A 27,352-nucleotide genomic window follows, 5' to 3' on the forward strand; every position below is an offset into this window, starting at 1 on the left:
TTTTATTATTTATTATTTTCTTCCTATTTTGCATAGGTTCATCGTTCCTTCGTGTTTTGGAATGCTCGTTCGTGCATTCAGGTGCTCGTTTGTGCATTATTGCTGAGTACACTTGCACCGTTTTGGTCGGGGCTTACTCGATAGCGGCTCTGATGCCCGTACGTTGAACATTTATCACTAACCCATGGAATTCTGCTGGGAAGAACCACGAATTGAAGTGACGAAATATTACGAAGAATCGCATAATATTGTTGAATATTCAGTTAACGATTAGAGATAATTAATTGATGGCTCTATACTAGCAGGCATGCTGTCTAGGAGCATTAATTATCTGAGAGTGGAGTAACATGAGCTTGTTGAAGCGTCATATTTCCTATATATAGTCAGGGAATATCTTGTTGCATCCTGAAGACGTTATTGCTCTATACTAGCAGGAAAGTTGTCTAGGAGCCGTCCAATCTTTCGATTCCATATAGAAGTAATTACTGAAATTTCTCAGTATTCATGAGATGTGTCGTTGCCTCAGCTGAGAGACTACACATCTACATATACTTTGGGAGACAGTATTCTCAGTCAGAGATTTCATGGAATGAGCTTTCATGCTTCAATGAGAGACATGAGCATCAATATTCATTTGATTGCTTGATCATGAGCATGTACAATTATGGTTTTACGATTTTAGCCTTTGTCGAAAATCGACCATCTACATTAAGTCCCCTGCTTAGTGAGGGACATTCATGTTCCTCAGTCAACACTAAATGGTGATTTTCCAGTTATGAACGAAATTAGTAGTTGAACTTAGTTGTAAGATAAGATGTTACCGGATTTTCGATCGCGCGAGCGAACCACGGTTTGAACGAAGATCCCAGCGGCCTGATAGAGTATCTTCTAACGTACATAAATTGGTGTAGAACCGCTGATTTGATGATGGGACCTTGGTTGATTTAGGATTCATGGGTCCGGGCCCAAGAAAAGAAATCCTTGTTTTAGGAACAAACGCTCGTTCGTCTGTTAGTTTAAGGAACAAACAAAATAGACCTCAGTATGATGATATAAAATTTTGTCTTTGAGCTTTCACGAAAACCAAAATTTTATTTTTATTATTTTTTTAAATATGTGAGATTTCACAAAGTGGAACAAACTGTCGTTTCAAAGGTGGATGCTCGTACGAGAGAAAAGTTTTTTTTTAATAGACGTGCGTTTGTTAGTAATAAAATTTTATTTACGAGCTTTCATGAAATTTTTTTATCTTCGAGCTTTCAGAAATCTTTGAAAATATACTCTCGCTTCAAAGACAGATGCTCGTGCGAGGGAGCAAAAATATATAGATATATTTTTCAAATTTACGTGAGTTTCATGTTAAATATTTATATATTTTGTAACATCATGTTTTGATTTTGAACAACTGTTGAAAGTAAACCATTATACATGGTGAAATAATGTCTGTATGTGAGTTTTCACAATTGTAGAATGGACATCTGTCTATTTTTTGAAAAACCAGTGGATGTTAAAATTCACGTGGGTTGTTCACGGTTTTATGAAAATCAAGTCATGATTTTGAATAATGAATTTTTCTCGTCTTTGCAGGTTTGAGGGAACGAGCAAGTTTTCGAAATTCTGACGTTATAATCACTACAGCTAGTGAAATTGTAAATAGGTAAGAGTTGGATTGTTACCATTTTGTTACGCATTTGTTATTGGTATATGCATGACTCCATGTCTTTCGCCTCAGATAGTGGTGACTTCTGGTTACAACCACTCTTCTGGCCCTTCCGAGGAACGCTCCAGAAATATCAAGTCAAAGATGAAGACTTCTGTAGATGTTCATGCCGAGGTGAATCAACCTTTCAGAGACGCTGGAAAGCTGATGCATTGTAATGCTCTCGATCATCTGGGATTCGTCCATGGTGGAATCAACGCTTTCTTAGCCTTAGCGGATGCAGAAGATAAGCAGGGACGAGATGAGTCATTACTGAAAAGGAAAGCTGAAGATGAAAGGCTTGCAGCTTATCAGCAAAACACCGCCGGCTTCAGCTAATGAGACTAGCGGCTGAAGATGAAGTATGATCTCGTGCGGAAGGCGTAGCTTCCTATTCAGATGTAGATGAATGAAGAATTTCGTCATAATTCGTCATCAGAAAATTCAGAAGTCAGGTCTTCATTGAAAATTTTGTAGAATCTTCGTCCTATGTCGGATTTTAGTGATCTACGCATGTTTCTTCATCCTTAGAAAATTTCCAAGCTTTAACTTAGAATATTTTCGGCTTTTGAGCACATTTAAGGGTCGAAATTGACGAAACAGTAAACTTCCAGGAGACTTCCAGAAATTTTTCAGCTGGTATGTAGTCCAATGTTTTGGCCACATCTTTTTGCTCGTTTCTCCAATTGCTATGAATTTTGGATATGTTGTGGAGGACGTACATACGAACAGAATGGTATATGACCCATCCATAGATTCTTCACCAATTTCTCCCAGCTTGTTGTAAAACACTCATGTTGTGTCTTTAGACCATTCACTTGTGTCTTGAACGGTTGGTGAAGGATTTTAATGTTATTGAGTCATTTGAGATCAGGAACCCTTGATTGATACATGAGCATGGTGTTTGCAGTGTCGTCTTGATTCTGTCAGTCGTAGAAACATTACTTCTGAAACCCTGGTCACGGGACCATAACTGAGGTCGCTCTCAAGAGGGGGTGATGTAATGACCGTGGTTGCATGTCCCGGTGGTAGAATTCCTTTTATGATGAATGATCAGAACATGAGAATCTGGTGCCATGGGTCTTGGACTGTGAAACTAATCGCCATGATCAGTGGACCGTCAGTCCCCAGTATTTTGTTAAATCTCTCCTTTTCGTTTTCTCTTCTTCTGGCAAGACTTGGATAGACGACCCAGGTAGAAAAATTGATGTAAAGACCTAGGTGGTCGAAGTTGAAGGTACCTTGATGAAGGACTTAGTGGAAATACCTGGTGGACACTGATCGACTGTGGAAGTTATGAATCCCATCCAAGAATTGCTGCTTGCATATTGTACGCTCTGGAAGTTGTAGGAAGCTCATACGACCTCAGAATTCGGTGCTTGACCCCAACTTTTGAAGCTAAGAGACTGAGTCATCATATGAGAAAAGAATAACTCAATTTGAAGTTGCATAGGTCATCCAACGAAACATGCTCATTTGTAATTTGTAATCCCGCACAAGACTTTCAGATTTCATAGGCTTGACGGTAAAGGCCATATCTTTCAGTTTGTATGTCTGATTGATGCGTCCTTTTGGTATGTTGTAGAAGAGACATAGACGGAAATCTTTTGTTGAGGAAGTATTATCCCATTCCTCACTCATTGTTACGTTTTTGTAAACCCATGGACGAAGTATGTTGTATCTCATTTGTAGAGGTGATGAGAACATCTTGTAGAAGACTTGGGATTGTGCCTACCTGTTGTGCAAGCTTCGGAAAGACTTTCATGTGAACATATTTCATGTATACACACCTTGATATGAATCATTAGTGCTTGGAGAAATCCGATCCATCGAGTAACACTTCAGAGAACGGATAGTTGATGAAGCTGGTCATGAGGATGTTGCCCTCGGAGACCGTCGTTGATGCTAGATCACGATTGAAATTTATCCAGAAATTATTGTTGATGCTGAGACCATGAACGGAGATCCTCCACATATCCTAGTTGATTCCGATACTATGTTTGGAGTTGCTCTAGAGACCAAAAAAGGCTAGAACCATGATTATCGATATATCCTTTGCTCCTTCATCCCGTGAGCCTTTCACGAACTAGTTGGTGAGTTGAGCATTCCTAAGATGAATATTTTTTAGGACTTCAACCCAAATTCTTCTGAATATAACTTTACTGTGAAGTGGCTTCGTCAGGGAATCGATGTTGTTGTGGCAGATAACAACGGCAGTCTCCATTCTGGATGTGAGGAGAAAAAGTTCCTTGATCGTGCAAGGCTTGTGATGTAGAGAGGTTCCGTTGATGAAGTTTCATGGAATCACATCAGATTGCAAATTCCAATAAGATCAAGTCCCCAGTGTATGTTGAAGGAGTTTGTGCCATCCATGGATGAATGATGTTGCATCTGCTTCAGAAGTCTTATCATGGGATAATGAAGACTTATCGATTGTAATTTAGTTACACTTTGATTGCGCTGGTGTTGAATCAGTGTGTCATCGTCGAGATATTTGTGCTGAAGCTAGATGCGCCGTTATACGAGGTGTACCCTTTGATTGGGAGTACAATTTGAAGGCTTCTTAGATGCTTGAGAGTTGAAGCGTCATATCCCTTGAGCATGTCTTAGGTTTGATCGTTTGGGTCCCAACTATCTTCTTTTGATTCAACATTCCTTTAGTCGCGGTAGTGGGATTGAACACTTGTGCATACATCAGAGCTTTCTGGTTTTGTGGCACACATGAACATTCCTGCAAGTCTATGGAGAAATGCCTCCATTTTTCTTTGACGTGCTTGAACATCATCTCAGTAATGAATGTCTCAGTGAGATGCTCGATTCGGAGAAATGTCAGATTCAACCACTTGGTAAAATATTACTGAAGTGAGATTACCCACTTATAGCGTCTTGCAACAGCAGAGATGCTAGCATAATTGAGTCACCATGCTAGAATAGCATGTGAGGAAATAAATGACATAGACATGGGAGGAATGAGACTTGCCTGAGTACATGACCTTTTGATGAATGTTTATGCATCTTTTGTAGTTCTTGTTTCAACCTCGTCAAAGATTCCTCCAAGTGCTCTGATGATGGAACACCCGCCAAATCTTCTGGATCAGAATTTCCTTCGTTGGAGAGATGTGTAACCAAAGGCGCTTTACAAGTACCCATCTTTTCAGCGTGGATCCACGCTCATCTGAAGGACATGTCATATCCTGGATCTTCCTGTTTATGTGAAACTTGGTTTCTATCCAGTTGAACTTATGTTCACTTTGAGAGTGATGTGGCCATAAGTATTTCCGAGCGTTCCTTCAAGGTCTCTGATTGAGATAGGAGCATGACTAGCTTCTTGTCAAGTGATGCTTGTGTATCCAATGGTTTTCAGTGGAATGTTGTTGATGGCTTTGCCAGCATCAATCAACGTTCTTCCAAATTTGTTTCTTCTCAGATTGATCTGTGGTAAGCAGTCCCCAGTCGTACATCTCTTGGTCTGTGGCTGGAGGCTCAAAAAGTATTTCTGGAATGGACTTCTTGACATGATGTGGTTCAGTGCTGTGAACATCTCTCCTTTGTGCCTTCGACAGATAGAGTAATTCACGTTTCGACCAAGGATTGAAATGCTTCTTTGAATGGTTGTTCAGAGAGCGTAAAGGTTCTGAGTGGAGAGGATTCTTATGTACTCCTCGGATTCTCCATTTCTTCTTAAGTTGGCTCTCTCCTGATGAACGACAATTTGATCGCACCATCTTGAACCCAGACTTCCAGTAACTCGATCACTCCTTCATGGGAAGAGAGAAGTTTGTGTATGTCTGATCATTTCCCGTTCGTTGATGCCGGGTCGAGGTTTGTGCATTTCAGGATTGGTTATCTTTTCTTTGCGCCTTCAGAGGATCCTGGGATGTTGGAGAAGCGCTTCGATACTGTGTCTCGGCTTTCCTTTCATTCCTTTCAGCAACAACATTTGTTGAAGGATGGAGATTGTACTGATTGTTGACTAGGCGTCGGCTGCTTGTGGTTCCTCGATCTTGAAAACTTTGCTCTTTCCAGTAAAGCAGGTGCAGTAGTCGCTGATCGTTTGGCTGCTTCATGAAGCTCTGAAAAAGTCTGGAACTGGAGATTTTCCAGCAAGGCTCTTAATGGTTTCTACCGCGGAGTAGGATCAATCATATGTGACAAGTTTCGTGAGCTAAATTTTATGCATGGTTCCTTAATCGAGAAACACACACGTGCACATTATTTTTTGTATTATAAGGAAAACTTCTCACATGCTTACATGGTTTTCATTCTTCGAAATTAATCTATGTTGAGAGCTTTAGTTTTCTTAGGGTCAAAGTAATTCTTAAACATAGAAACTTGTCACAAACTTGCCTTGCTCACAAGTAAATTTGCTTAAACCTTAAGCAATCTAGCATGTTTCATCATTATAAATAGATGATTCTCTGCAGCGTTGAATCTCAATCCCTACATGATGTATACTAGTTGCGGCTAGATTCGTCCTCTAAAAATCTAGGTTTTTCTTGAAATATAACTGGTTACGACTTTGATGACTTCACTCGGGCTTTGAAAAAACCAATCAGACTATCTTTTACATGATAGATCTTTGATATCTGAAATCTTACAAGGTTTTGAGATATTAATATGATAAACTAGATGATTGTTTCCTTGGTGGTGGTGGTGTGGGGGACCGGGATCATCGGGACATTGATGTACTCTACAGATAAATATTTTATTATTATAAAAAGTTTAGACGCTATGAATGTGCTCTTTTAATTTTTGATAATTAACACTAAACAATTCATATGGATTTTTCCGAATTCTCATATATGTTCATCGCTCATCAGATCATCACATGTGTTTGTAATTCTCATATATACTTATTGCTGAATTCTGAATACCTTGACGAACTTCGAAGTCTTGACAGGTTCTCCCCTTCTGTTGACATTATGCACGACAACCCTAGTATAAACTGTCAAAAAACTCCAAACTATAAACACGGAAGAAAATTGAAATTCGAACAACTATATAATTTCACTGAAGTAATCCATAAACATTCATAAATGAATTCAATGTGGCTCCATTATAACTTCTAATGTTTCGTTGACGTTTACATTAATTGCTAACACTACACATTGAAGAGAGGAGGTTACCAAGAATAGCATTTTCAAGTTTTTAATTGTTCAAATTACATGATCCCGATTTCGAAACTAGAAGGCTTAGAGTTGAATTACCTACTGCAAAAGCTAAGCGTATTGAATCGTTGAGAGCTAGATGTGCTGGCCTCATCCATAAATCGTAGGTTTATCTCCGTCTAACAGTAAGTTAATCATATTCAGTTAATCAATATTTTCCATAAAAATCTTATAATCCCTTAATTCAATGACCTAATTCTGTTTTCTGTTGTTGTATTAATCCAGGATGAAAGATCTCATTCCCTTAAGATGCGACAGGCCAAATAGAAAAGACAAAGAGACAGGGAAGCATCAAGATTCGCATTAGAAAAATTGGAAAAGTCTGTTCAGGTATATGATCCCCTTGCCGCCATGAGGGAATATGAGATGCTCATATCTTGTAATGCGCCAGACAAAAAACTCGATTCACATCAGTTTCTGCAAAGTAGTGGTATCTCTATCAAATAAACATGAGTTTGATTTATGTAGTCCGTTTTTATCGGTTTTAGGCTCTTTTTTTGCTTTTCAATTTTAGTGTAGAAGTGAAGGAGAGTATGTGTATGATGTAATTATAAGAAAATGAGGATTAGAGTCTATGTATATTGGGCATGACGGGAATATGATCGTGAAGGGTCTGTCAATGGTGCCAACCTAGTTGGGATGACTGATGTCCCTTGGTGATGCCTCTGCTCATTCTTTTTTTTCTTTCTTTTATAGCCTGGATGCGGATTTCGTTGTAGAATATTGCAAGAAACTTATCATTATGAAAGATCTTCTGGTTATTGATTTTTTTATTGCTTTAGGTTTGTCAGTTCTACTAGTTCATTAATTAGCCTATTTTGTTGATGAGCTGAGAATGTTAATGTAAAGTTTGAATTTTGAATTTTGTATAGGAAAACAAACTTTGTTGCTAATCCATTCTGCACTTCAATCATCTATTGCATATACATATGCGCTTCCTTCAGTTTAAGAAATGCATTTGTTAGTTTCATTCATTCAGTTACTGTTTTCTGTACTGGTTATTGATTTTGTTTTTGCAAGAAATGAATAAGTAAGACACGAAATCTTTATGCAGGTATTCATTGTGGATTCCGGATGTACTCTCCAAGAAGGGGTCTAATATATCCTCCACACCGCTTGGTTCAAAATGGGCTCATCCACTTTCTGCAATTGAAAATGGTTGTGTCTTGGTTGCAACTGAGAATCTTGATGGTGTTCATACCTTTGAAAGAATTGTTGTGTTTCTTCTTAGATCGGGAAACACAGATCGCGTCAGGAACCCTCGGATCGGTCATCAACCGCCCATTTCAGAAAAGAATTAAATACATGAATCCCACTAATCAAAACTTAGCTACCACATTTGCAGATTTTTTTTTGCACTATGGTGGTTGTCACAGGTTCGCAACACCCAAATGCAATACCAATTTGACAATGACATTTATGCTCCGCAGTACAATTTCATCCAACTCGCACTTAGCCAATACTTCGACTTCTTGACTAAATCTCTATTCGGCCCATACTAAATAGAGGTTCTGATCACAAATCTTCCAAGTCTTCAATCAAATACACACACTCCGCTTGATGCATAAACAGTAAGCCAAAAAAAGGGACAAATGCACCAACAGAAATTAGCTTTAAACTAGGCCGTAGCCTTTTATTTGTTGCATTCTTAGAGTTACACACTCTTCTTGTTATGGATTACCCAATCCCTTCACAAGATCAGGCTTATATAGCCTTAGAAAAGCTATTGACAAGTAACTGACTCGAAGTTGCGTGTTATCTTATACAAGGCAGTTAGCCAACTGTTTCTAACTTGCCAAACCGCTCTCCTAAAGCCAAACAAGTCCTTCATATCCTTTAAGAAAGCATAAAGCAACAAACTTCCGTGTATCCAATCTTCTAACCGTCAAGTCCATGTGCCCGGCACATATCATCCATCCATGTTTGCACAATGATTGCGTCTGCCAGCCAAAGTTGCGCCATCATCACTGAGCATCATTCTACGAATGATGCAAGTAGAGCTAGCAAACGGGCTGGCCGGGGCTGGCTTGTTGCGGGTTACACGAGTTCGGGTTAACACGGGCCAAAATCCGCGGGTCGATATTCTTCACGGGTGGTCATTTCTTCAACCCGCGCCCGTAACGGGTAAAGCTTGCGGGTTTACAGGTTAACCCAGCTTGTTTAATTAATGTTGAAATTAAAACTTAATTAAATTAATTTGGGGTCCTATTTAAGCTTTGACCATCTTCAAATCTCTAATCAACACAAAAACCAAACAAAGATGCATTCAATTTCAACATAAAAATCAAAGACAGATCCATTCAACACAAATCAAAACCCATCTTTTTTGTTCAATTTCTGAAACTCCATCTTCTTCTTGGATGATTGAATCCCCACTTTTTAGCTGGTGTTGCTTCTTCTTGTGCCCCCCCCCCCTCGATTAGCGGGCAACAATCCACCATTACTCACCAACGACATTGTCATATGTTTTGGAAACTGAAATTGGGGTTTTGGTCTCTGCAATTGATTGAACAAGGAATCAGAGATGATAGAGAAAAAACTTTTTTGTCCATCTTGCAAATGTACTGCAAGTCTGCAAACAAGAGATAAGAAACAAGGCTAGTGTAAATCTGCTTTTACAGTGACAAAGCATGGATTCAAAACAACTCTAGGTTAATTAAATCAAAGTGTACTAAAAACGGGACAAATATGCTATGATAGTGGAGGAAGTATACACTTCTCTATTAGCAAATCCAACACGGTTAACTTGCGGGGACATTGTATACTACTAGTACATTCATATCCCCATTCAACAGCATCAATTTTATGTAACCAAACCAAACAACTAAAATGAAAATCAAATTATACACAACCTAAAGTTTCTCAGCATTACAAAATCTTACCTAAAGCTTGCTTCCTCAACCTTACTATCCATTAATCCTTGAGCATTACCACTAGGTTTCCTCAATCCAGAACCCCTAAATACTACTTGTTTTGTAATTGGTCCATCCAGTAAACAAAAAATACAAAAATTGTAAATTGGGTGTGGGTCTCTTTGAAAATCAATTATAATGATAGAAATCCAATCTTTTCAGAATTTACTTACCCCTTCAAAACCCATGAACGAATTTATTATTAGATAAAGTTATTTAAACTTGCAGAGGAAAAGAGAGAGGAAAGAAGGTGATACCTTTGAAGATGAGTTTTTGAACTCTAAGGAGAACATTAGTGAGAGGTTGAAGAAGAGATTAAAGATATTTAACGGTTGATTCTATAGAAATTGATTATGCAGGCTGTAACAGCAACAAACCCTAATTCCTTCATTTCCCTTCTATGCCGATTCAACATAAATCCAATTAGTAATCAAAACCCTGTAATCCCATAATTCAAACCCCTAATAGTGAACCTTACTTTCTTCTCAGATTCACTTTATTACCATCTGATTCCATCTCTATCTCACATATCCACCTTCAACTGATTTCAAAATCAAATTTAAATAACTCTCAACTTCAAAAACTCGATCTAATTATCTTCAACCTCTAGGGAGCACTAGCAACACCCTGTGAAATAAAGATGGAGGTGGTGAGGAGGCGCAGTGAAAAGGAAGAGACAGTGGAGAAGAAAAAAAGAGGAAGAAATGAAACATTCTCTAGGATTTTTGGATTTTATATCCTAAACGAACGAATCTGATTAATTCTAGATAATCTGACGGTGGAATTTAAGCATAACTTATTACTGTAGACGGGTTACGGGTTGTACCCGCGGTTTTACGGGTCGGGACGGGTTAGCCCGTTTTCCCACAAGCCAGCATTTCTACAACCCTAACCCGGCTTGTTTAGCCACCAGCCGAGCCGGGTGCGGGTTTTTTACGGTCCGGGACGGGTAAATCCGCGGGTTTTGGCTTGTTTGCCAGCTATAGATGCAAGTGTGCCAATGCAAATTTTGCTTGCATGCCTGCACGCCTCATGCATACAATTTACTTACCAAACTCATTTGGAATATCTTGATGCTAATCTCGCATCTTTGGCCATGTCCAAACCCTGTTTGGCACATGTCATTGTCTAGCTGCAAATCATTCACGCACTCTGCATATCTGACCTTGGCCAAGTCACTACTAATGCACAACAGTTGCGTATTTTCACTTGGCCACTTGACATCCATGTCATAGACCTCCCCCCCCCCCCCCCCCCCCCACCACACACACACACACCATCTGAACTCGACACCCTCGTCGATTCCTTTTGCTGTAGGTAATCCTGATTTTTTTATTTCAAATTGATACAATGTAATATCCTTCTCCCAAGAAGCTTCGAAGTCTGGCAACCCTTGCCGCTTAATCATAAAATAAGTTCTCTTATTCGTCTTGCTTTGCCCCTCAACTCGATCATCAAGTATAACCTCAACTTGCTTGTCGAATTGTGATATGATTACTGGTGGTGCACGCTTCGCTTGTTGACTTGAAGTGTCCAGCAAATCAGGATGGTACTTCTTTAAAAAGATGACATGAAAAGTGGGATGCACTTTCAACCTTTCCGGCAACTCAAGTCTGTAAGCCACCTTACCAACTATTTTTATCACTTCAAAAGGACCATCATATCTTGGAATTACGCCTGTATGCACTGTTTTTCTAGAAATCTTCTTCCAAATTTGGGGCGTTAGCTTTAACAACACCATGTCTCCCACCTCAAATTCCACATCTCTGCGATGCAAATCATCATACTTCTTCATTCGTCTCTGTGCCTTGGATAAACTATCACGCGCCTGCTCATTCATCTCAGTTTTTGACCTTGCATAACGATAAGCTGCTGGACAGGAACCTTGCTTCTTAGATTTTGGCACCTCATGAGGGGTTAATGGTTGTTGGCATGTTGCTAACTCAAAGGACTCAACTCCATTGATTAACTCTTGTGCAAATTTTAACAAAATTGGGCCATATCCAACAACGTCACCCAATTTCCCTGGCTTGCATTCACATAATGACACAAGTACTCTTCTAACAATGCATTTATCCTCTCCGCTTGACCATCCATTTGGGGGTGATTGCTAGTAGAAAACTTCGGTTCGGAACCAAGCATTCCAAACAAGGCGGTCCAAAACCTTCCTGTAAACCGCGAGTCTCTATCACTCACAATATCTCGAGGAAGTCCCCAATACTTCACTACATTCTTGAAGAACAGATCCAGTGCAACGTGTTCATTGCAAGAATGGGGACAACGAATGAATGTAGCATACTTCGAAAAGCGATCAACGACGACAATTATTGATGATACGTATTGATCTATGTACCTTGGTGACTATTATTATAGAGGCGGAATTCAGAATATTAATAGACGAAAACTAGAAAACAGAACACAAAGTAATAGTTCGAAGAAATATATCTTCTCTAGATTATGAACAAGAAAAATATTACAATTCTCTCTTTGTTACGCTCACAATCTCTCTGAACAGTGGATCAACCTTAAACTGTTTGCTAAGCTTGCTTTTGCAATAATCAATTGCCTCACAAACTTTTCTCTCTAGGTGTGCGTGTTAAACCTCCTTTTATAGGGATAAAACCACACTCTCTAGATTGTCTTAGATATGAGATAAACATCTCTATTTATATCTTTCGGTTTGGTTTCTCAAACCTTCTAGGAATTATTTCCCTTTCTAGGACTAATTCCTTTTCTAGGTATATTTCCCTTTCTAGGAATATTACCTTGTCTAGGAAGTATTCCCTTATCTAGGTATACTTTCTTACTTTGGTTTGGTTTCCCAAACCTCTTAGGAATCTACTTCCTAACTAAGAGTATTGCCTAAAACAAAACCCTTTCCTAACTAGGAATTCTGTCCAAATAAGGATTCCTTCCTAATATATGATTATTCTCTCAACTTAGCTTGAGGTTATTGGTTCCCGGAGAGAGGAAGATACACATGTATCATGTTCCCCCCTTCAAGTACTTGAACTCCCGTGAAAGTTAAACTTGGAGGTTAGGGAACTCGAGAGTTCCTTTCACCCTACTGAACCATCTCTCCTTGCTGGAAACTTGACCTCGATATCTAATTTGAAAAGCGTCCATATCTCCTCGTCTTGTCTTAGTCACTCTTTGTTCCATGATGCAATCTCCTTCTTCTTCTTCTTGTTTTTCAAAAACACCAGATGGAGACGTAGTCTTTTTCTTCGCCTTCCGCTTGGGTGTATGAGAATGAATTCCTTCAGTCAATTCCTTAAGGGTAACTTGAACAGACTGCATGTCTGTTTGTAGCTCAGCCACCTTTTCTTCCATAGTTTGTGGTTCGTTATGCTTAGGATCATCAACTGACTTTCCCATCTTTGATTCCCTTGTTCTCCTAACGTCTTCTAGCTTCTCGAGCACCTCACCAAGTTTTACGTAGAGAGACCTAGTGAAAACCATAAACCACAAGAATCTTCCCTAAAATAAAAAACCTTGCTCTGATACCAACTTGATACATATTGATCTTTGTACCTTGGTGATTATTATTATAGAGACAGAATTCAGATTAATAATAGACGAAAACTAGAAAACAGAACACAAAGTAATAGTTTGAAGAAATATATCTTCTCTAGATTATGAACAAAGAAAAATACTACAATTCTCTCTTTATTACGCTCACAATCTCTCTAAATAGTGGATCAATCTTAAACTGTTTGTTAAGCTTGCTCTTGCAATTATCAATTGCCTCACAAACTTTTCTCTCTAGGAAAGCGTGTTAAACCTCCTTTTCTAGGGGTAAAACCACACTCTCTAGATTGTCTTAGATATGAGATAAACATCTCTATTTATAGCTTTCAGTTTGGTTTATCAAACCTTCTAGGAACTATTTCCTTTTCTAGGACTAATTCATTTTCTAGGTATATTTCCCTTTCTAGGAATATTACCTTGTCTAGGAAGTATTCTCTTATCTAGATATACTTTCTTACTTTGGTTTGGTTTCCCAAACCTCTTAGTAATTTACTTCCTAACTAAGAGTATTGCCTGAAATAAAACCCTTTCCTAAATAGGAATTCTGTCCAAATAAGGATTCCTTCCTAATATATGATTCTTCCCTCAACTTAGCTTGTGTTTTATTGGTTCCCGGAGAGAGGAAGATACATATGTACCAATCGAGCTAAAGCCTTGCACCTTTGGCAGCCCGTTAATAAAGTCCATCGACAAGCACTGCCATGGCTTGTCTGGAATCGGCATAGGTTGTAGCAATCCTGCTACGCTTCTCCTTTCTGTCTTATCCAGTTGACACACTAAGCATGTCTTCACATACAACTCAACATCTTCTTCCATCTTAGGCCAGTAATAGGAACGAGCTATCAAAGCATGAGTTCGCTCCATGCCTGGATGACCAGCCCAAATGGAATCATGCGTCTCTCGCAAGAGTTCCCTTCTCAGTCCACCTGAATTAGGTACATAATTTTTTCCTCCTTTGGCGTAAATGACTCCATCATCTAACCAATATCGATGAACGATCCCATCACATATCTTCTTAGTTAATCGCACACATGCCTGATCATCTTCGTCTCTTCTTTGATTCGAGACAATAACTCTGCCTCAATCGTGGTCAGTGCTGCAACATATTCTGCCACCAACTTTCTGCTCAACGTATCTGGCACAGAATTAATCCTTCCTGGATTATGCTCAAACTTGTAGTCGAACTCGCTCAAAAAGTCAAGCCACCTTGCTTGTTTTGGAGATAGTTTCTTCTGGATGGAAAAGAACGTAATGGCCACATTATCCGTCCTTATGATGAAATAAGTTCCCAAAAAAAATGGCGTCATGTTCTTAGGCAATGTATCACTGCCAACATATCTTTCTCATGCACAATGTATCTCCCTTCAGCATCGTTAAGCTTACGACTCTCGTGAGCCACTGGATGGCCATCTTGCACCAAGACTTCCCCTAGATCCCTGTGTGAAGCATCAATGTGCACTTCAAATGGTATATTGAAGCTAGGCAAGCGAAGAACTTGTTCTGTCGAGACCGCTTCCTTCAATGCATCGAATGACCGCTGACACTCGTCAGTCTATGCCCATCATTTGTCCTTCCATAACAAATCTGTCAACGGGGCTACCTTCTTTGAATAGCCAACTATGAAGCGCCAGTAATAGTTAGCTAAATCCAAGAAAGGACGAAGCTCTCCAAGCTTCTCTGGCTCAGGCCAATCCATGATGGCCTCTACATTTTTCTGGTCCATATGCACGCACCCTTGCGATATCACATGTCCAAGGAAAGTAATTGTGGTATGGGAAAACTTACACTTTTCCTTCTTCACATACAAACTTGCTTACCTAAGATTTGTAAACACTTTGCAAAGATGCATCGCATGCTCTTCCAAAGTCTCACTGTAAATGACTATGTCATCCAAGTATACCACAAAAAAACAGTCGATATACTTAGCAAACACATCATTCATCAGGTTGAAAAACATTGCAGGTGCATTCGTCAAGCCGAATGGCATTACACGGTACTCAAATGAGCCATACCTGGTTACCATTGCAGTCTTTGGTTCATCTCCTTCTGCTATGCGCACTTGGTAATAACCTGAGCGTAAATCCAACTAGGTGAAAACTTGGCCTCGGCTAATCTGTCAAACAAGTCTGCCACTAGCGGAATTGGGTACTTGTTCTTCACAGTTAGCTTGTTCAAAGCCTTATAGTCTACACACATACGAAGAGATTCATCTTGCTTATTTTGGAACAGAACCGGAGCACCAAATGGAGCTTTAGACGGTTGTATATAGCCTGCCTCCAGCAGTTCAGAAATCTGCTTGCACATCTCCTCAAGTTCTAGTGGTCACATACGATATGGTGCTTGTGCAGGCGGCCTCGCCCTTGACACCAACTCTATCATATGACCGATCCTATTATGCGGTGGTAGCGTCTTAGGTAGTTCTGCAGGCATCATGTCTACAAACTCTTCTAAGACCTCAGTTATTCCATCCTCAACTTCTACTACCTTTCCTGGTTTGATCTCAACCAACACGCCTAGGAAAGTAGCCAAGCCTTGGCGCATACCTTCTTTCACCTGAATCGCAGACAAATATGGCTTAAATATCTTGTCTGGTTCACTTTGCCTCACCATAGATACAAAACATGGGTATTGAGGGTGTTGTATCAATATCCCATTTTTATGAGGTAATGACGACCCCTTCGCCACGCAAAAGAAATCCATGCCAAAAATCAGGTCATAATCATCCATGACCAAATCCAAGTCCAAAGTATTTTCTAGTAGCAAGTACCGGGCCGACTAGAGAATATCTCCTAAGAGTCGAACATAGGTTTTACGCCGGCATGTCCGAGCCTCGCACAACTTGCACTACGACAAGCAAAAATACTTGACGCTACCCACGCCGCGATTGTTTTTTTTTTGTACTAGATGGACAGTAATCACCGTGTTAATGGGATTACGAATTATCGACCATTAATGTGGATATACTTACATCATGTCTCGGTTTCAGAAGCTACGGGGCGTTTCCCCTTCACAATCCTGCCAACTGCAGCGCTACAGGGGGATTCCCTCCTTCACAAACTGCAGGGTTGCCTTTACATGTTCTTTGATTGGGTTGTAAAGAAATTTATAGGAAAATAAAGGAGAGGGTTGTTAGTCTACATACATGAAACCCACCTCTTCCACGCGTATTGTCGCCCTCCATAATCATCCATGACCATGATTAGTCTACATAATCATCCATGATTATTCTACGTAATCATACATGACCATCACTAGAAAATCTAGTTTTCCTTTTCATTCTCCAACTTGCACATCTGTATTGCGAAATTTCCCTCGACTGGCTTGTAGTTCTACGTTAACAGTTCTGATGGTTCTAGCCGCGCTAGTAACGGTTAAGTTCAATGCCATGGCAACATTTGGATGAATGAAAGACTTGGAAGCACCGGTATCAGCCATCGCTAATACCTACTCTCCATTGATCTTCACATCAACGTACATCAGTCCAGAAGACATCTTCTTCTTGGGGTGTGCTTTGCTCCCTAGCAAACGATTGATGTTGCGATGTTGGTCCATACCAATATCATGTTGAGCCCTTCCATCACCGTGTTGTTTCTCATCAGCACTTGCAGCGTCTCCGGTACTCTTAGTGCAGTTCTGATATGTAGAACAACTCGTTTCACCCTCATTAAGTTGTTCCGAGGATATCCTTCGTGCATGATTATCACTTGCAGATTCTTGGATTAAGGTTTCACATACCTTTAATGCCAACCTTTGGTGTGATCTACCCCCCATCCTTTGCACCCCTTGTACTTTCTGTATGAATCCTTCACTTCAAATGCAATTCACGGCCAAACTCAAGAACAACAACAAATTTACTCAGCCTTATATAATCCAACGTGAACAGAGAGACTCTTAAACAGGGCTCTGATACCCGAATTGTCACAGGTTCGCAACACCCAAATGCAATACCAACTTGACAATGACAATTATGCTCCGCAGCTCAATTTCAGCCAACTCGCACTTAGCCAATACTTCAAATTCTTGACTAAATCTCTATTCATCCCATACTAAATAAAGGTTCTGATCATGAATCTTCCAAGTCTTAAAATTAAATACGCACACTCCTCTTGATGCATAAACAGTAAGACAAAACAAGGGACAAATGCACCAACAGAACTTAACTTTAAACTAGGTCGTAGCCTTTTATTTATTGTACACATAGGGTTACACACTCTTTTTGTTCCGGATTACCCAATCCCTTCACAAGATCAGGCTTATATATCCTTACAAAAATTGTAGACAAGTAATTGATTAGCAGTTGCATTTTACTTTACACAAGGCAGTTAGCCAACTGTTGATAACTTTCCAAACCGCTCTCCTAAAGCCAAACAGGCCCTTCATATCCTTTAAGAAAGCATAAAGCAACAAACTTCCATGTAACCAATCTTCTAACCGTCAAGGCCATGTGCCCGACACATGTCATCACCCTTGTTTGCACAATGATTGCGTCTATCAGCCAAAGTCGCGCCATCATCGCTGAGCATCATTCTCCCAACGATGCAAGTGTGCTAATGCAAGTTTGCCTGCATGCATGCACGCCTCATGCATACAGTTTACTTACCAAATTCATTTGGCATCTCTTGATGCTAATCTCGCATCTTTGGTCATGTCCAAACCCTGTTTGGAACATGCCATTGTCTAGCTGCAGCTTAGATATGCACTCCGTATATCTGACCTTGGATAAGTCACTGCTAATGCACAAAAGTTGCGTATTTTCACTTGGCCACTTGACAGCCATGTCATAGTGGTCCACTTGAGGCTAGCATGTTTTTGTTAAGTACAGGTGAAAGCTCGCAAAGCCTTGGGTCGGAAAAGGTCATTCCTGGCCTTTGTTATGGTGCTAGAAACCGGTTAGATGAAGCTGCATGCTTACTAAAGAAGGGATTCTTAAACCGCAGGATTTTAGATTCTTTGTTGGGTATGCTGGTTGGCAGATGAATCAACTAAAAGAGGAGATTGAATCAGGTTTCTGGATTTCATCTGCCACTAGCCCTAACCTGATAAGGGAGATTTCGTCAGGTTCTTCATCAGAAGGTTTAGGGGAAGAAATTTTGCAGCTAATGGGTGGCCGATACGCAGAAATTAGTAAAAAATCGAAGAGAAATAGCTAATTTGTATATGCGTATAAAAAGAAACACATTTTACTGGCATTAACTATTCTCCTTCAATGCCTGTACATAATTAAAGAACTATGAGTTTCAACCAAGATATGATGGTTGAGAGTTGATACTTTTTTTAGAGTGCATTGGTTTGTAGTTTTTTTAATATTGTTTTGGAATTCAAGTTCTTGTTTCGGAATTCAAAGCGGACCTTTTTGTTTTTCTTCTCTTCCGGTTGTTATTGGTTGCACCATCTATAAATCCTGTTAATCAAGCCGCTTAGTCCGTGAAAGAAGTTTCCACATGTCTTGTTGCCAAAATTGCTTGCATATGAAGTTTATCAGAATTAGGAAATACGTAAGCTATATAAAATCCTAAGAAGATATGGAATTCTAGGTTTGCTAACCATACAACAATTATTGCAATCCTCATATCAATACATTATCTCTCCCTACGGGATTAATCCGTGGACGTAGGCATCACTCGCTGAACCAAACCGTGTCTCCTCTAATTTACATTATCGTCATCAAATCAATCGTGTTTTCTGCCTAAAAGTAATTTTGGGTACAAACAGTTACGTTTCTTTTTATGCTTAAAATTGCATACAACTATTAAAAGTATGACATGGCTATTGCAACATTTTTTGCAGCTTGCCGAGGCAAGCGGTGAATGCCTACAATGACCCTAGTTCGAAGAAAGATAAACAAACTCTTGCTAAGTTGTCTTCCTTCATCCAAGACAAACTGCTGAAGAATTTACTTATCGGTTGGGACGAGCACTATCAGGTTGTTTTTTTTCTTACTCGATTGGCTCGTCTGAATCTGAGTCACCTAGATCTAACTCACTACATATGAATCTGATTCGTTATGTCTGTCTCAAAATAACAGAGTTATAAAAAAAATTTAACCGGTCAAATATGTGCCTAGCGAGTCAGGTACAAAATGATACCTGACTCCAATAGCTTGAGTCAGATCTCGAGTCTGACAATAAAACAAAAAAAAACAAATGATCTAACATCTGACTCGCACCAAGTCGGGTGCCCGATCAGCTTCAGATCGCGAGCGAGAACCAAACAAACAAAGTGTAAATCTGCGGAAAATGAAAACCAATTGGGCTGCCCCTTATCAAATAGTGGTATGTGGGTAAAAAAATATGTTATTCTCACCGGCTGATTTTTGGTTCCGAAGATACAGCTGGTTATACAGAGAAGAACACGCATAGGCGGGAAAGACAGTATTTTTATATTCTATATCGGAAATTCCTAAATTCGTCCCATAAACCTTCGCCGTGATTCCCAAGTCTCTCTGTTTCTCTCACTCCGAACCCGAAAAAACCTGTAATTCTTTTCCTACTCTACTACCGAGTGTCTCTAGTTTCCTAATCACTACTTCTAGTCTTCCCTATAAAAATTCTCTGGTATTTTTTTTTTCTCATCACCATTCACAACACAAAGAAGGCCTTAAAGAAGTTCTCTCTTCTTTGTTAACCCCCAAATCGATAGAGATGTCGTTGGATCCTGATGAATACGCTGATCTCTGTGCTGATACTCGACAAGTAAGTAACATTCTTCAAATTTGTTCTTCATTCAATTCTTTAATTACTCCTAATTAGGGTTTTGATGATTTGAGTTGCAATCTAAAATCTTTTTGATTGTTCAAATTATAGGATCCTGATTTCGAAACTAGAAGGCTTAGAGTCGAATCACCTACTGCAAAAGCTAAGCGTATTGAATCGTTGAGAGCTAGGTGTGCTGGTCTCATCCATAAATCGGAGGTTTATCTCCATCTAACTGTAAGTTCTTTATTCAGTTTCATCAATTTTTACCATAAAAAACTTATAATCCCTTAATTCAGTACTATCCAAAATTCCCAACATGACCTAATTCTGTTTTCTGTTGTTGTATTAATCCAGGATGAGAGATTTCATGCCCTTAAGATGGACAAGCCAAATTGAAAAGGCAGAGAGACCGGGCAGCAGCAAGATTGGCATTAGAAAAAGTAATAATCTTTCGGGATGTTCATAGTTGTATGTTATGCAGTTTTTAGTAGCTTGTAATTTTACTAACTAGTCTTTTTGGATTCTTGTATTATTGCAGTTGGAAAAGTCTGTTCAGGTCTATGATCCCCTTGCTGCCATGAGGGAATATGAGATGCTCATATCTTGTAATGCGCCATACAGAAAAATCGATTGGAATCAGTTTCTGCAAAGTAATGGTATCTGCATCAAATAAATAGGAGTTTGATTTATTGAGATGACAAAACTGTACTCCTGTTTTATCGGGTTTTCGACTCTTCTTTTTTGCTTTTCAATTTTAGTGTAGAAGTGAAGGAGCGTATGTGGATGATGTAATTATGAGACAATGATGAAGAATTAGAGTCTGTGTATATTGCGCATGACTGGCATATGATCGTGAAGGGTATCAGTGGTGCCAACCTAGTTGGGATGACTGATGTCCCTTTGTGATGCCTCTGCTCATTCTTTTCTTTATAGCCTGGTTGCGGCTTCTTTGTAGAGTATTGCAAGAAACAATATTATTTAGCCAAATTATCATTATTAAAGATCTTCTGGTTGTTGATTTTGTTATTGCTTTAGGTTTGTCAATTTACTAGTTCATTAGCCTATTCTGTTGTTGAGCTGAGAATATTTTGTTATTGCTTTAGGTTTGTCAATTTACTAGTTCATTAGCCTATTCTGTATGCGGAACGCAATTTTGTGCTATTAATAAAACTTGGTAAAGCAAGACTGAATTTTGTGTAGTTTGTTGCTAATCCATTCTGCACTTCAATCATCTACTGCATATTACGGATACGTTTCCTTTAGTTTAAGCAATGGAATTGTTAGTTTCATTCATTCAGTTACTGTTTTCTTTGCTTTTTGTACTTAAAACTGTGTGTACAAGAAATGGAAGTAAAGGAATGATTAATAGTATATTTCTATGTTAAGTAGGTACAAGTCAAGCCACAGAACATTATCTGAAACTGAACGTTAAATCTAATATACAGGAACTGACACATAGGTTTTCTTCAAGTTTGAGACTGCTTACAATCGAAATGGTGCAGTTCATGCAGCAAACCCTTTTCTTCTTCTTCTTCTTCTTCATCTGTACAGAACAAATTTCTCATTGGCACAAAAAATATATCTAATTTCCACAAACAAAATCACATAATACCCATCTCACACTTTTCTAGCACCATTTTCCCAGAAGTTTGTCCACAACCAACCCCGGTCCAGCTAAAGTAATTTCTTTTTTGTCTTCTGAAATACTTGGGTTTCAGAACATACCCATCAAAATGGTGAACCTTCTCTATATCTTGAAGAGGCTGCATTTTGGTGTTTTCTCTGTTAGCAACGAGATACCGCACATCTAGATGTGGGTCATCACTGTGGAACAAACTAAGTATAATTTCTTTTCACTCATCACCTACCAATCTTCCTATGGCCATTTAGCGATTCAATCTGGTCACTCTCATCACCATACTCCTTCGACTTGGCTTTTCCAAGACGAGCTTTGCGAACTGCTTGTTGAATTTGTCGTTCGTGTTCTTTGAGCATTTCTTCAATATTTCCTCCTGGAGGCATTAGAGGTCCAGAGTAGTGCATCCTGCTTTTCTTTGGTGCATAAGCCTGAAACCATCAAAAAAAAAATCCCAACTTACTTCAGTCTGCTACAAGACATGATTGCGTCTGGAGAAAACAACAACTAATTCTATAAGAGGATTAGTAGATCACTGACGTATTATATCGTACCTGCATTGAGTCCTTGTGAAACACTTTGTCATCTTTTTTCTGAGCTGAGGCGGCGCCATGTTTGTTCCATTTTCCCTTGACAAAAGGTTCAGCATCATCGAAATTATCATAGTGAATACTCAATTGTGGCCCAAGCCTGTGGGCATCTGTACTTCTGTGTCTTGGGTTGTCCCATTGTGCGGTGCTTCTCGCTGTTAAATTGGGTACTTTGTCAACTGCTTGATGCATGTAGGATCTCTGAGACCTTAACTCAGGACCACCATTAGTAGTAGAACCATAATGTATTGCTTTATGATTTGTTGAACCAATTTGCGCAGTTCCTTTATGACCCTCAATATGTAAACCGGTACCACCTTCCTCTTGTGTATTGCTTCTTGGGTTTGCTTGTCCCTGCAACTTCTTCGAAGTTAGCCAAGTGCAAAGACGGATATGAAAAACAAGAAGAAATAAGAAAACCAAGAAAGATACATGATGCAAGAAATGATGCAACATCTTACCTGCATATCAGCTTCTTTGGACTTGTCCTTTCCAGCTTCTGATCCCCGCCCTTTTCCTGTTGCTCCTTTTTGCCTGTTAGCAAATGAAGCAGAGAAAATTAGAAATTACTAAATGAGCTACAAAATGTCAAAACATGCCTTTAGTTGCTTGCTGTGAAAAATGTCAGATGCTAAAAGTGGTTTGACATAAAAACAACCGCACACTTTTATATTGGCGAAATGACAACATAAATGTCATACTGACATACCTCCTAGCTTCTGCATCCCGGAGTTTCACATCGAACTCCTTGCTCGGGGCATATTTCGGCAAGCTTGATGGATCACAAGGAAGAGGTTTTGTTGTGAAAAACTGAAACGGGACAAGTAAACCAAAGAAGTAAATATTAAGCATGAGAAAGCTAAAGACATCAATCTGGAGTATCAGAAAAGTGAACTTACATCACTTTTAAGAGCTGAACTAGCTGTTCCTCGATCTTCAGGTTCTATTGCAAGAAGAACATCGAGAAGTGCTAAAGCGGTAGAAGGGAAACTCTTGAATGTCTCTGCAATGCAGCGCTTGTAAGGATGTTGGGGTTTAAAAATGGTTGCATGTGGAAGCTTTTTTTTCTTCCAGTAGTCATCTGCTGGTGAACCGCAAAGCTTGAAGATCTTATGCAATTGTTCCACCTAGAGTAATACCATCAAGTCCCAATTAGAGCAACCTAAGTATACGAGAAATTACTGAAATGACTTATGTTTATAGGTAAGCATACCTCTGTTCTTCCTGGCATGATAGGTTTTCCGGCAAACAATTCCGCAAGAATGCAACCACTACTCCAGAGATCCACAGCTACCCCATATTCTGTAGTACCCAGCAAAAGTTCTGGAGGTCGATACCAAAGAGTTACTACACGACTTGTCAGTGGTTGCGTCTGGTTAGGAGTGAAAGTGGTTGCCAGTCCAAAATCAGCAATTCTAAGAATGCCATTGTTGTCAAGCAAAAGATTTGAACCCTTAATGTCTCGATGCAGGATTCCGCGACTATGACAATGCTCAAGTCCACAAAGTAGTTGTTTCATGTAACACTTAATCTGTAACACCACAATGCTCAATTCTAAGAATTCAGACCATAGATGGATATAATCTAGTTATGAAAAGAGAAAAGAAATGCACGAACCTGTGGTTCCGTAAATTTTGTACCAGGTGAGGATGAAAGACCGGCAAGATCATGCTCCATGTACTCAAATACAAGGTACAAGCTACTTGACATTCGCGAAGTAATTAGACCTTCAAGCTTCACAATATTTGGGTGATCAAGCTTGCGCAAAATGTGTATTTCTCTTGCCATAAAACGTACGCTCTCCGGATCCATATTAACAAACCGCACTTTCTTCAATGCAACCATCTTGCCGGTTTCAAGGTCTCTAGCTTTATATACATTGCTATAAGTCCCTTGCCCAATCTGCATAAATGCCATACAAGCTCTATAAGCTAAAATGCACAGTAATATGGTAGTAGAACAACAATGGCAACTTCAACTATAAAAGTAAGCTTAATGATGCTATAAACGTAAAAGAAGCATAGGATGGAATAGAACTGACTTTATCTAACTTTTCGAACGAATCTGCCTTTCTTGGAACCCAACCTTGGATTGCTTCTGCGGCGACGGAGGTGAGCCAAATTGGCCATCCTGCAGCAATCTGTTCTCCCTTGACGCCATTAGGCACAAGACTAACAGCCCTCGAAAATGGTTGTTGGTGGTGTTTTCCTCCTGCACCACCACCACCACCTTTGTATTCGATATCAACTGTTGCTCTCCTCTGATGGGTTCCTCCTCCGCCGCCGCGTCCAACAGCCACTGACTTTTGATCCTCTAAATCCAATGTAACAGGAATTGGTATCAGATTCTCTTGTGACGGCGGTTTAGAAATTGAAAAACCATTTCCATTATTACCTTCAGCCTCTACAGCTTCGTCTCTCTTGGAATATTTGGTGGAAGATAATTTCTGGTTCTCGTCGTCGTAATCTTTTGCTCCTTTAGAGCAAATGCAGCCCATAATCTTGACGCACGGTCCCCAGCACAGTATCGCCGGAAAATTTAAAATTCCCGTGATTCCTTTCTTCTAAACCTATAATAACAATTTGAGACAATACACTAAGCATTTCATTCTAATTATCATTAACCTATCAATCATTCCTCTGTAAATTTGTATCCTCTAAACTTCTTAGAATCCCAGGTTCCAAATGCGAAATTCAGAAAAACTGGGATTACTATTATCCCAACCAATGGCTTGAGAGAAGAGAGAAAACCTCACCAAATTCAGAGTCTTGAAGATCAAGGGTTTTTTTTTTCAGAAGTAAATGATGAGATGAAGAAAGAAAAACCACTCCAGACCCCAACCCAGAAATTGAACACGAGAATCTTGTTTTTCCTGCTTGTGGATGTGCAGAGAATTGGTGGCCAATGGGTAAGTCTTGGTGGTTTCTTAGTTTCTTAATTTTTCTGTAATTAGGAGAAATACATCAAAATTTGTTTTTGTTAATCAAAATGAGAAACAAAAATCGTGTTTTTGCTTTGCTTAATTTAGTAAAAAATAATTACCAAATATTCTCTGTAAATTGATGACAGAATTTTTTTTTACTTTGGCACCCTACAAATGCGATTAACCATTGAATTTTTTCCTTGCGATTTTTTTGGTTCATCTCCAGAACGCAATAGACAGCTAGAGCTCTCTAGCAAAAATGTCAGTGCAGTAAGAACTAAAAGAAGCGAGCTGAGATGTGGGTCCATGTTAAAATGCACCCTACAGCAGCGGGCGTTGTGACGAGAGTACGCAGATGTGGCCGCTGTATCTTTTACTCCTTCCATTTCAAAATAATTGGATGGTTTCATATGTATTATTTTGAAACCAGCCTATTATTTTGAGACGGAAGAAGTATTTCACTAAATTTTGGTAGACGCAGGTAAAAACTTAAAATTACTTTTTGGATGTGACAGGTTAAACACTGGGTTGTGAATCACCTAACTGGTGGTCCGTTCTTATTTTTCCATCCACTGTGGAGCTACCTAGATGACAAATGTAATTGGCAGGCTAGCAAAATGTCTCTCGAGGCAGAATTTCTACTGAATGGTAGAATTTTCGTAACTCAGTAGAGATTAAATCGTGCAACTAAGTTGAGAAAATTAGCGAAGGAGGATTTGAAAGTTTAACGTAAAAGAGTTAATGGATCAGTAACAGGAGCCCGAGAAACAAAAATCAGTTGACCAAAATTCATAAATAATGAGACAAAAAGAAGTCTTCTTTCTCAAGACAAATCTATCGGCTGGTATTATAAGCATAAGATTTTTAATATGGACATTTCAGAAATGAACGAGCGATACAAATATGTGTGGTAAATGAATTTTGATAGGCTATAAAGGTGGATGGAAGAAGACGAAACGAACGACAGTTTACACCTAACAACCCTGTTGATGATGCTGAAGATGATGATATTGAACTTATTGTTTATTTAATGTAATAGTTTTCTTTATATTAAACTTTCAATCGGTATCAACCTAATTAAGATGTAATAATTAGTTAGTTATTCCGACTTAAATGTAATAGTAGTTAGTTTACTTAAATGTATTTGCTGTTTAGATAAAGTCATAGTTATTTCATTACTTAAAATTCACATTACATAAACAATGCATGACTTAAACAAAATAGTAGTAATCATCGACTTTACTACTTTTTATAAGACATCAAATATGTCACATGGGGACTCTTATTATGATAATAGTCCGGCGGTTTATAGCAACATATGGTGTGATAACACATCCATGACGAGAAGGTAATAAGTAATGGGCCAATTAAGAACTATTAAGAAAATAAGAGAAGAGTGGTTATACAGTTTTCCCTGACATAGCGGACACGATTCACCATTACCTCCATGACCATCACTTCTCCGCTTCTTAACAATCTCCATAGCTTACGAGAAATCAACATGTTCACTATAACTATAAATAGATTGTTAGAGCACTGCTCGGTCAAACTCGCGTGCGTTGCTATCTCAAGCATGTTTGTCAATGTTAGTGATCAAAACTATAAGTCTTGATTTCTAGTCTATTATAGCTAAGTCTCGGACTAGGATAGTAAGTGTAGTTGAGCTCAAGGACTTCATGGCGATTCATCATACAAGTGGAAAAACTACTCAAGGAACTGGTGGAACTTCTCGACAAAAAGGTATGTGAAGACTTGAACTTATCTGTCACTCGAAAGTCTATCTATTATATCTCCTACTTCTTGAGACAAAAGTCGTATGCTATATATATGGACTTGGATTATACACATTTGGTATTTCGAGCCGAGTATACCTCGCCTATCTATATCTCGAAATATGTGTTGGTAAGCGTTTCGCTTCGATCATGTTTTTCTTTACCTAGTGACGCAAGTCATGTATGTTTCGATTATCTTGAAAATTTCTTTGACGAGAAATAGTGTAACAACTGTATAACGTCCTCTAAGAATGTTTCAATGATTGGAATGAGAGTTTAGATTACATAACCATAGTGGACATAAGTATGTTGTGGAAACACATATGTGCATAAGTCCCATGCTGGAAATCGGCTAATAGCCAAGTCCGCGAACTGCCGAAGTTCTCAAACCTGAGAATTTCTGCTGAGTTATCAAACTAAGTTGCG

At 39.1% G+C, this 27,352-nt stretch overlaps 1 protein-coding gene and 1 long non-coding RNA gene across 3 annotated transcripts; one reads left to right on the forward strand and one right to left on the reverse strand.

The window, feature by feature from the left end:
* The first annotated feature begins 19,749 nt into the window (after positions 1 to 19,749).
* On the forward strand, positions 19,750 to 20,962 carry LOC113283336. Its single transcript, XR_003327438.1, has 4 exons — positions 19,750 to 20,002; positions 20,114 to 20,239; positions 20,360 to 20,445; positions 20,544 to 20,962. It is a non-coding gene; the product is annotated as an uncharacterized LOC113283336 (long non-coding RNA).
* A 388-nt stretch (positions 20,963 to 21,350) lies between these two features.
* On the reverse strand, positions 21,351 to 25,226 carry LOC113283334 (probable serine/threonine-protein kinase At1g09600). 2 transcript variants are annotated; one of them, XM_026532560.1, is made up of 9 exons: positions 24,626 to 25,226; positions 24,273 to 24,544; positions 23,849 to 24,133; positions 23,445 to 23,762; positions 23,131 to 23,358; positions 22,941 to 23,041; positions 22,693 to 22,765; positions 22,196 to 22,585; positions 21,351 to 22,072 (listed from the first exon to the last, which is right to left on the reverse strand). In XM_026532560.1, the coding sequence occupies exons 1-9, from the start codon at positions 24,726 to 24,728 to the stop codon at positions 21,866 to 21,868; spliced, it is 1,977 nt and encodes a 658-aa protein (XP_026388345.1). In that variant the 5' UTR covers positions 24,729 to 25,226; the 3' UTR covers positions 21,351 to 21,865. The 2 variants fall into 2 exon arrangements, with proteins under 2 accessions (XP_026388345.1, XP_026388344.1); XM_026532559.1 differs by having other exon boundaries at positions 24,273 to 25,226.
* Positions 25,227 to 27,352: the final 2,126 nt, after the last annotated feature.

This window comes from Papaver somniferum, chromosome 5 (genome assembly GCF_003573695.1).
Source record: "Papaver somniferum cultivar HN1 chromosome 5, ASM357369v1, whole genome shotgun sequence".
NCBI lineage: Eukaryota > Viridiplantae > Streptophyta > Magnoliopsida > Ranunculales > Papaveraceae > Papaver > Papaver somniferum.

Bases quoted from the DNA above. Each gene is read 5' to 3' on its own strand.
- LOC113283334 (XM_026532559.1), bottom strand. From the start codon at position 24,728: ATGGGCTGCATTTGCTCTAAAGGAGCAAAAGATTACGACGACGAGAAC. The intron at 24,134-24,272 runs GTCAGTTCTATT...GCATTTATGCAG, and splicing joins CGTTCGAAAAGTTAGATAAA to ATTGGGCAAGGGACTTATAG. The intron at 22,586-22,692 runs GTAAGATGTTGC...AAGAAGTTGCAG, and splicing joins CCAAAGAAGCTGATATGCAG to GGACAAGCAAACCCAAGAAG.